At 35.2% G+C, this 11,110-nt stretch overlaps 1 protein-coding gene across 1 annotated transcript; it reads left to right on the top strand.

Moving 5' to 3' along the window:
* Positions 1-2,987: 2,987 nt before the first annotated feature.
* Positions 2,988-9,072, top strand: LOC137732512 (probable transcription factor KAN2). The gene is made up of 6 exons (XM_068471833.1): positions 2,988-4,048; positions 4,162-4,238; positions 5,915-5,960; positions 6,063-6,237; positions 7,496-7,571; positions 8,481-9,072. The coding sequence occupies exons 1-6, from the start codon at positions 3,361-3,363 to the stop codon at positions 8,628-8,630; spliced, it is 1,212 nt and encodes a 403-aa protein (XP_068327934.1). The 5' UTR covers positions 2,988-3,360; the 3' UTR covers positions 8,631-9,072.
* Positions 9,073-11,110: the final 2,038 nt, after the last annotated feature.

Genomic DNA, 11,110 nt, shown 5'->3' with positions numbered 1-11,110 from the left:
CTCAGATCACTCAGCTTGCCGACGTCAGCCTTCCAGGAGGAATACTTGAGGAATGCGCCAACGATGATGATGACACATCAAATGTTCTACCAAAAAACATTTTTTTGGCGTAAACTTCAAGAACATACTCGACATCTTAAGATCATCCTTGAGCGTGAGATTGGCAACTTGATTCTCAAACAAGAACAGGCAAATTCTTGCCACCAGTGGATCATCCTTGATCCGATGAATCTTCAGCCCAATACCTATATAGATTCAAAGTAGCTAATAATTGGTGTCGAGTACGCTTTCCCAAGGCTTAGTATGTGTGGATAACTCAGAATAGCTTGAATATGGAGTTATAGAAAAAGTTCCTTGGCATGAACTTTTGGGATACGTATGAGTTGGTCAAACATGTGGAACAATATGACTCTTTGCTTAGGAAAGAAAACAATAAAAAGACCTCATCATAAGGGATTTTGTACAAAAATCCAAGTGTGAGTTATTCTTCGGCCAACGATACTAAGGCTCATAAGGCTCAATATGCTAGTGTTGATGCAGTCAAAATTGTGATCGATAAACCATTTGTGTACAAGGCATTAACTCATGCTAACACTAAGGATACAAAAACTCATACTGCTTTAGGCGAAGCTGTGATAAAGACATCAAAGGTTTATACTTTTAATAATACTAAGGCCGATGCGATTTTTGACCAGCTCTTGGCAACCAAGATAATTAAGCTTTAACCCGGGCATAATATACCCAAAGCTAAAGACCTAAAAGGCAAAGTATATTGCAAGTATCCCGACTTTAGCAAAAACCCGACCAACAACTATGATGTTCAGAGATGCCATCCAGACTTGGATAGATAATGGAAAGTTAAAATTTCCTAAGAAAACCCAAGTATTGATTGACATAAACCCATTCCCGGATGCAACAGTAAACATGGTCGATGTTCACCTATCGAAGAAACATTTGCAAAAAATAATAAGGGAGTTTATCAAGCAGTGGGCAAGATCAAACAAAGCTTAACAAACAAAATGACCATTTTAGATTTGGAAGTTGGACATTCAAACGCGATGTCCGGAGATGATGATGTATTTATGGCCATTCTCCCAGATGATTCAGCCATCGAAGAATCTATGATTGATCCTAACAACAGAAAAAGCCATTCTCCCAGGGATTCTTTATGGCATGTGGACATGTTATTTTGAATTTGGGGTAATCTCAACAAAACCTAGAAGGCGTATCAGCCACCGGATCTGACGGTGCGCACATCAGAGTCGTAGAAAGTTTGTTATTGGTGAGATCGCTTACAACCAATCCCACCACCCTAGGCTGCTGACTCGCATGAAGTCGTGTAAGTTGGCCTTAGCTACTGGTTTTCACGTGAGCTGGCCTTTGCTGCTGGTCTTCACGTGGGCTTCTCTCCACTTACAACATTATCCTTCTGGGCTAGGTACCAATCTTAAATTCCCACCCTTGCAAACCCAAAATCCCAAAATTCCCACCCCAAAATTCACCTCTTGGAGAAGAATTAGACCCAAATTTTGAGTTTTGTTTGTTTCTCACCTCTCCTTAGTGACAACCCAAAAGGCCATGATCTATTAAATCCCTATACGAAAGATCTAGCTATTAGTCCTTCGGACTGTCAGTAGTACGTACCATGAAAATTAATCGGAAGTTCGGCTGCAACGGTACCTTATCACTCAACGACATGAGTTTTATACAAAGATCTAACTTTGCAAAGATCCATTAGATTCCTAAATGAAAATCCAACTATTGGTTTTCTGGACTGATACGTACCATGAAAAAAAGAAGGTATAATAAGACTTCAAATTCTAAAAAAAAAAAAGTAGCTAAATATTATCCAATACTAAATAGTAATGCTAAGGAGACTAAATGATAATGTTGGGTGTTTAATATTTGGATAACGCTGGAGACCAAATTTTTAAACCAAATTTGCAAAACAAATTATGTGTCACTAATAGGAAATAAGCATGTTATCAACACTTAAGTAATAATCCAATTATCAACATCCACATCATTTGGTTTACATAATTTCGTTTAAAATTTTGATCTTCTTAGCATTACCCATAATTTTTATAGTTAAATGATCATGACTCTTTGGTGACTGAACGAAACAAATAAAGACTGAATGTGGAGAAAATTGGAGACAATTATTCTACACCATAGGATGTGGAAATCAGTGTACAATCATGGTGCGTGTGGGCGTGTTCAATTTAGGGTTTGCAAAAGGAGCACAAACAAACCAAAGGTTTCTGCTCAAGGACTCTGTTTGCGAGTGGGGGTTAGAAAAAGTTTTACAACTATGAGTTGTTGAGGGAGGGGTGTATGCATACGTTAAAGTTCATTTATACCCAAATTTTCTTTTTTGGCTCCCTTTTTCCGTTTTTACTTTCTCCTCTAAAGAAAAGATGTAACACTACTTTTATATATAACTATACACAATACCCCAAATCCAAATCCAAATCCAAACCACCCCCTTTTTTGAGGAATTAACTTGGCTGCTGGACATTTCAACAGCCATTCATGTTTACATACAATCACGGATGGACATGTGTCTAAATTTTGATTAAAAAAAATCAAAACTTGGACACGTGTCCATCCGAGATTGGGTGTAAGTAGGAGTGGCTGCTGAAGATTCAGCAGCCAAATCTTGTTCCTTTTTTTATTTACAAAAAAAAAAAATAAAAAAAAAAAAAAAAAAAAAAAAAAATAGAAATAGTTATAGCGATAAAGGAATCAAGTGATTAGAAAGAAACATGTCTCAAACTTTATTTACTGTTTCTCTTTATCGTACTTTCTTACCCTGGTAGTAGTACCCTACCCCCACGTCCACAAAATAATCAAACACCTTACCTTCTCTCTCTTAATTTCTCTTTCTATAGAGCCCCTCAAGGGTCATTTTCTCACATATACTTCACACAAAAGAAACATCCATTCACTTCATACCTTGTCATTTCTTCTCCCCCCCTCCCCGGCGCCCCCTCTCTCTCTCATCTCAATGTGAAATCTCTCTGCAACTACCCCCACACAAATTGATCAAAACCCATCAACAAAAAATACCCAGAAATCCGTCCAACACCTGAAAATCCCTAACCCTAATCAGATCACCAAGGAAGCTAGCTGACTAGCTCACACAATATATATACAAAGACACACTGTTATTTCATATATACAAACACACACTGTTATTTCCCAGCACAAGGAAGAAGAAAGTGCTCATAGACATACAGGAGGGAATCATAAGCAAGCTATATATATATATATATATATATATATACATATATACACACATATCTACATAGGGCTTGGGAGAAGGAAATTTAAAGAGGGAGGTGGGGAGATCAATTATTGATGGAGCTATTCCCTGCACAACCGGATTTATCTCTACAAATTAGCCCTCCAAACAGCAAACCCTCGTCCTCCTCTTCATCAACTAGTTGGAGGAGAAGCAGTCATCATAGTCATCAGGAGGAGATGGATTTGGGGTTTTGGAAGAGAGCCTTGGACTCCCGAAACTCCACCTCCGATGAGCTTTCGAACACCAATCATCGTCCCCACCACTGCAGTAATATTACAGCCAGTACTAGCTGTAATGGTGGTAATGGCAATCTTTTCCATCCCTTTCAGTTTCAGCAAAGCCATTACTTTCCACAAGTTCCCCAAGCAGATGTGCAACAACAATTACAGCAATCGGAAGAGCTGCTTGGGTGTTTGAGACCCATTAGAGGAATTCCACTCTATCAAAACCCTCATCCTCCTCGTCCTCCTAATAATTTCTTCCCATTTTCTTCTTCACAAAAGCCGGTTAATTTCGATAATAATTCGGCAACCTCTACCTCTACAATTTCTAGTTCAACCCCACTATTTCAGGCAGCTGCTTATCATCATCATCATCAAGGTCATCATGGTGGCCTTCTAAGATCCCGGATTTTCTCTCGGTTTCCGGCCAAACGAAGCATGAGGGCCCCTCGGATGCGTTGGACTACAAATCTTCATGCCCGCTTTGTTCACGCCGTTGAGCTTTTGGGTGGCCATGAAAGTCAGTACTCACTCTCTTACTCCTCTCACTCACTCGCTAACTATTTTTTTATATTTTATTTTTCTGTTAAATTCAATTATTAATTTAGTGGGTTATAATTTAATTATGATAAGGAGCAACACCAAAGTCAGTTCTTGAGCTAATGGATGTCAAAGATCTCACCTTGGCACATGTTAAATCTCACTTACAGGTAACAACCTATCTTTGATTCTTTTATTATATCTGTCTTCTTCTTCTGCTTCTTCTAATTTTGTGAAATAGGTAGCTATGGAACCTTTAACTGCATTTGTGTATATAGCTAGCTAGCTAGCATACATGTTTGGCTTTTGTTCCAGCTTCCATCTCAATTAATTGGTTCTTGAAGATGTGTCACCTCTCAATTAACTTGATTGCAGCTCTTTCTCTCTCTCAGTTTGAAATGTTCACAAACTACATTAGTTTTAATATTATACATTAAGAAGGTGCTAGCTATGTGTTATTTATTATTGAATTAAAATATAAATGTGTGTGTCTCTGTGTGCGCGGGCGCCAAACTCCAATGGTGTTGTTTTTGTGCAGTACAGAAGAGACTGTTTTCTTTCTACTTGCAATAGATTAACGATAGATAGACTAGATCTGATGGTTCTGCTTCTTCTTCTGCAAGCTCATAATGAACAGCTTTTTACTTGGAAAAATGAACCGTCCATCTTAAGTTAGAGAGATAAATAATCCATGCTTTCTCTCTCTCTTTCCTCTCAGCCCTCTCCCCTCTGCAGAGAGAGAAAGAGAGAAAGAGAGAGTATGCTACTGACTTCTGAGATGTGAGATGTATGCATCGATTTCAGAAATCGAGTAAGACAAAGCCCAAGAAATTCAAAATGAAGTCAAGCTTAAAACACCCCATCCATCAATCCATCTTTTGTATTTATTAGGATATATTATTATTAGACAAATATATATAAAGAAAAAGAAACAAATAAACAAGTACAGAAACATCATCATTTCTCAATGATATCTTCTTCAGATCAGATCCATATATGGGTTCCATTCTAACCACACACCGTGTCCTGCATTTCTAACCATAGTTAGGTTGGAAATTATATATTATAACATTAATTTATAGTATTTAATTTCTGTATAAATGAAAAATAAGAGTCAAGTGTTATAGTTGAATCCAAATTCATGAGTTGCGTTTGTTCGTTGGAACTTTAGACAACAGTCACAATGTTTCAAAAGGGGTGGGTTGAGTTCTATATAAACTCAAACATCCCACATGTCTAATGAATCAGAAGAAAAAAAAAGAAGAGTTTTCTCCAATGTCTTGTATTTTTGTTAGTCAAACTCTGAGTCGTGTCTTGAGAGTACGGAATATATGAAGTTTGCTAGAGTCTAAAAATTAAAGTACTTTGACTTCGGATTATAGATTGTTGAATCCTGAGAGATAAACGCCTACCGAACTACAAGTACAAGAGTTGGGGTGAAATTCTGTCTTTAGGACATTGCATTTATACAAGCCTCAATCTCCAAGTCTGTTAGTCTTTCTTACTTTATAATTTTAATAATTGAATGAAAAATAGTGTTAACCATATTTCTTAGAAAGGGTGTTATTTTCATATTTTCTAATATTTGCTCCAACAAGTTATTTGACCCACATATTCAATATACATACATAGACATACATTCATACATGAATAATGGAATTTTGCAACATCATCCATATCAATGTTTCTGTATGTACTTGCATTGTGTTCAGACATGTATACATATTTGTTATAAATTGGTCTTTTAGTTGGTCAAATTATGTCCCAAATTATTAGTGTAATGATGCATTGCCTATTCTAATGTAAATGATTATTTATTTATTAATATGAATTCCAAACATTGCAGATGTACCGGACGGTGAAAACCACTGATAAAGCAGCGGCCTCTTCAGGTTAATAATGTCTCTACCTTTTCCAGAAAATTTAAATGTGGCACATTAAAATTATCTTAGGGGGTTCTTAGCATGAATTAATTTTATCGTTTTGTGGTACAGGACAAAGTGACGTATATGAAAATGCTTCATCTGGTGACACCACTGAAGACATGATGTATGAACTTCAGAACCCAAGAAGGTCTTGTGAGCAGCTACCATCACCTCAGCAGGGTTCAAGATCGACTACTGTTCAAGATAATAAGGAGTACTACGGCCTCTGGAGCAATCCTTCAAGGTAGCACACTAATTAAACGCTAATTAAATTGCATATTAGTACTGCAGACGGCCTCTGGAGCAATTTTTCCACAGAGACCTACAAAAAGGAGCGCTGCCTGTCGCTCTTCTCTATTTTAATTTACCCTATTCATTTACTAGTTGGTTGTTATTGATAATTCATACAATGGCCAGCTGGAACGACAAATCCTGATTTGCATGTCCATAATTAATAACCAATTTCAGACCTGACCATTACTCAAATGATAATAACAGTTTATCCTTCAAAAACATTAATAAAGTCATTTCCTGCGCTTTTTTTCTCCACTTACACATCACTATATTATTTTTAGCCTTTGGTTTGAGTCAATAAAAGAATAATTAAGGGGTAAAAATAAACCCGAGTGCATAAAAGAGAAAAAATATTTCAATGTATATATGTTTTGTTGTTGTCTAGGTTGCCTTGTGTAATTGTTTAAACATTAATTAAATATGCATGCATGGCGCTCATATATTGTGGCATGCAAGAAAGAAATCACAAAAAGAACAAGTAATGATGATGATTTCATATTTGTCAGTCTCAGTCCATCACAGAGACATGCTTGAAAATTGACTGAAACTTCATATCAAAGATCATGATGGGGTAATTATAACCTCTTTCATCAAGTGGGCTGTGGGTACATGGTAAAAAGAAATTAAAAAGAAACCCACCCACACTTGAGTGATCTTGACCCAAAGATACCCCCTAGCTAGGGTTTCAAATTTCCAAGATTTGGGGCTCTCATTTGACTGTCAAAAATCGATGGAGATATCTCTTTCCTTGATTTTGTGGGGCTTGGATATAGAGCTATGTATATATTTATGTATGTACACAGAGAGAGAGAGAGAGAGAGAGAGAGAGAGAGAGAGAGAGAGAGAGAGATATGCATGCATGTATTATCAAAAGTGGCCTACACTTTGGAAAACTTAGGGCCAAAGGTAAACCCTAGTCGAAATCTTTGTGCCAAAGCTGTACCCCCTTTGAAAGTTTCTTGTAGTCTGTGAATTGGTACCTACATTCATATATTCATTTGTTAGTGAATGCATGTCACATGGGAGTTCAACTTTATTTCAATCAGCACAAATGCAAAGACTAAAGTGCGAAAGGGGAGAGAGGATCTATAACTATAAACAAGACAGCAGTAAAAGATTGCCTTTTTTTTTTCTCTCTCAGTTTGCTTTTTCATCTGCATGCATGGCTTCCACTGATAGATAATATTCTCTCAATCTGTTGTTTGCAGCAGAGAAGCTTGGTTGCATGCAAACTCAAATGATTCTGCATCTGCAAATATTATAACGTCTCTCGATGATCAGGAGGTACCAATTCAATACTTTTTGCATTTATGTATGTATTTCCAAGCATATGTATGTTAAGATTTACCTTGCAATATTTTACGCTTTTCATGTATATATCAATTATACGTACGTATATAGATGTCATGCCATGGGAATCAATGAACAGATTAAAGGTAGTTCTTTTCATCTTTCTCCATCAAGTCGTGCAGATTACTCATAGAGAGGATAAAAGGGATACATAGGCTTTCCAAAAGCTGGTTCCCTTAAAAATTGAAGGGTTAATCTGTCGTATTTCACATGTCCCAGTTAAAAAGATAGAATCCTTGTGATATGTAAAAGCTTGTTCATTATTCTCAGTATATATATTTTCCATGTAAATCTCCTTTCCACTAGTGAAAAAAGGTAAATATATAAATAAGTAAAAGGTGAAGCCTATTCTCCCATTTATTTGCATAAAATTACAGCAAACTCTCTCATTCATCACAACAATTTATAAACTCCTAGCCCTAGACCGAAAACCTAATCCAATTGGCTCACGAGCCCCATAGGTTGATCATGCATGAAATTGGAGACTAGCTAGTGTCACGAGATGAATTATATATAATAACAATGATAGCATTGTCAAAAGATATCACATGAAGTTTCCAATAAATAAATATATATACATATGATAATTGATGAAGATTTAAGGAGCTATAGCTATAGGGAGAATAATGTTATGGGAGGAGCTCAGTTTGTGCAGGCTTTCTACTTTCTAGTGTACTGTTTCAAAGTTTCACTTCCCTTTGATAAATTAGTATTCAATTATTCCCTGTGAGAGTAGTCAAACGTCCTTCGATTCCCGCCTTCACAGTTCACACAGATCTTTTGTTTGGCTTCTTATCCTTTTTGCGTATTTATTTATAATTTTATATAAATCTTTTGTTTCAGAGGCAGGACCTGAACATGATGGATCCGAAAGGATTAAGCTATGAGAGAATTTCGGATGTAAGCAGCTCCTCAACAAACATTTCAGGAGGAGGGACAAGCTTAAGCCCCAGGAAGCCCAATTTGGAGTTCACTTTGGGCAGGTCACATTGAAATTGAATAGGGAAATAATTAAATCAAATTAAACCTAATTCAATTTCCATGTTTTTCAAATCAATTTATATGTGTGTGTTATGCCTCTCGTGTCTGGATGAATGGGGGCTGCCATGGGAAAGATGAGAATCAGGTACCGCGCTCATGAAATCAGAGGGACAAAGAAACAAAAGAAAAAGAAGAGTAAAAGCAGAGCTAAAGAAAGACAACGAGACAAGAAAGACACAAAAGAAAGCAACAAAAAAAGCATGTCCTTCCCATCAATCTCCAAGATTCTGATCAAATATATTATTCCTACTTATATATATCAACGGAAAACCAATTTGGTTTTTCAATGTTTTTGTCAAGATTTTAAAAGACTCTAGCCGTTAATTGGCTAGTAGCTATTTGGGCAGTAGGCTAGAGCCTGACACCAAGGCGGTTAGGCTGGATTTAAGTGGACTAAGCATATTTATTATAAATTTATTATATATCATATAAATAAATGTTTGTTTATACTTAAAATATATAATTTTATTAAGATACATAAACTGTAAAATAAAATATAAAATGACATAAATTATAAAATCCTAAAACTTTAACCAAAAGTATGAGGTGATCCTTGCTAATTGCAATTCTATATTTTAGCATAGGTGATGGGGTTCTTTCATTCTTAAGCAGCTGCAGCACCATCATTTGTCTGACCAAAAAAAGAAGCACCGTCATTTACCGAAAAAGAAAGAAAATTAAAGCAGTACTATCGCATGCTTTACACTTCACGACAAAGGGAAATAAAGAATTTGAGAATATAAACTTATACTAAATTTCTCTTTTTCTCAAAGACTTCATACTAAAATTTATGAAGCAAAGATATACGAAAATGCAAATACATAAGGAAAATGGAAAAGATAAAATTTCGACTAGAGATTTTCTCCTTTTAACATCAAAACACTTTTAATAAAAAAATTTTAATACATACGATATTATCTACACTTTTATTATTTATGTGTTAAATCTTAAAAGAAAACGATATGAAAATATTTCATTCCATGGATCATTAATCAAATGTTAACCACATAGTAAAACATTAAAGCATTAATGAAAGAAACATTTACAGCAAGATTGCATGCATGCTGTAAGTTTGTCTTCTTTATATTAGCTTCAACTGGACCTGTCGCGTACCTAAAGGCAAGTCTCAATCAATGAACTTGCAACTTTTTATTTATTAACCTTGTCCCGTGTTACTGTGAGTATCGATGATACCAAATACTTCAACCTTCTTTGGTTACTCTAGGGAAAGATTTATTCTCATGAGGTTCGAATTAATTGTTTCAGCCAATCTGTTCTTGTTTATTGCAAATGAGCACTACTACAAAAAAGGCTATCAGTGGCGGTGGAAAAACTGACAAGAAACCCCAATTACTGTCGGATTTTTGGTAAAAATCCGACATCGGTTAAAAGTGACATCTTAACTTATATTGGTTAGAAGCGACGTTGAATTCTGCCATGATGGCAATCCTAACCGATATCAAGCAACAATTAAAGAATTAAAATATCAAACCTATTGTCGGTCCTAACCAACATCTCGTAACAGTTAAACAAATAAAATACTCAAACTACTCTTGATTTTAACTGACATTGCATAACATCTCGATACATAAATTAATTATTATGTTGTCATTCATAAGCGACACCAAATATATTAATAATAAAAAAAAATCTGTGTTAGTTTTTAATTAATAATAATTAAAAATATTTATATAAAATTAATTCCCATCATATGTCAATGAAAAAACAAACAATTTTAAGCAAACTTCATATTAAAAATAAAATTTCTACCAACTATATATATTAAATTTAAAATTAACCACAATTCTTATAAATGTACAACCCATACAAATTCTTCCCGAACTCTTGCAATAGATTTTGAACCGGTTGTGTGGTTCATAGTTTTCATTTGCCGATTATGTTTATTGGACAAATTTCAAGGTATAATAAAATAAATCATGAAACGTTTACCTTTGTTTTTTCTTTATTCCAGTATGCCACCATTGAAATACTTCTATAATCTCTAACCTCTGCCGCTACATGTTTCGAAAACGCACTAGAATTATCACTAATGCTTTTTCCAGACGAATCAAATGAACAAGGATGTTCTTTCCAATTCGGAATTGAGGGTCCGCATCTCCGTTGAGTTGATCCTTATAAATACAAAAAAAACAATTAAAAACCAAGAAAGAAAAATAAATTTTCAATTTAAGCATAAAACTAGTTAGAATACAAAACAAAAACTAAAATTAATAATCATAATAATTTAAAAATGAACCACCGTCAAGCTCTTCCTCTTCGAATTGGAGTTCCTCAATGTAAAATACTTGTAATGCTTGTGATGATAATAGAAAGGATCCTCTTTAAATCCCAATCGATTGAAGTTCAACATAGTAAATCCATATTGATTGGTCTTCATTCCTCGTTGACTTTCATTATTAACCCATTCACAC

This window comes from Pyrus communis, chromosome 4 (genome assembly GCF_963583255.1).
Source record: "Pyrus communis chromosome 4, drPyrComm1.1, whole genome shotgun sequence".
NCBI lineage: Eukaryota > Viridiplantae > Streptophyta > Magnoliopsida > Rosales > Rosaceae > Pyrus > Pyrus communis.
Note: the sequence above shows the minus strand (reverse complement) of the source record. Positions and strands in the feature narration are given on the sequence as shown.

Coding starts and splice junctions, on each gene's coding strand:
- LOC137732512 (XM_068471833.1), top strand. CDS start 3,361: ATGGAGCTATTCCCTGCACAACCGGATTTATCTCTACAAATTAGCCCT. Junction 6,238..7,495: donor CTCTGGAGCAATCCTTCAAG/GTAGCACACTAA, acceptor TGTTGTTTGCAG/CAGAGAAGCTTGGTTGCATG. Junction 7,572..8,480: donor CGTCTCTCGATGATCAGGAG/GTACCAATTCAA, acceptor CTTTTGTTTCAG/AGGCAGGACCTGAACATGAT.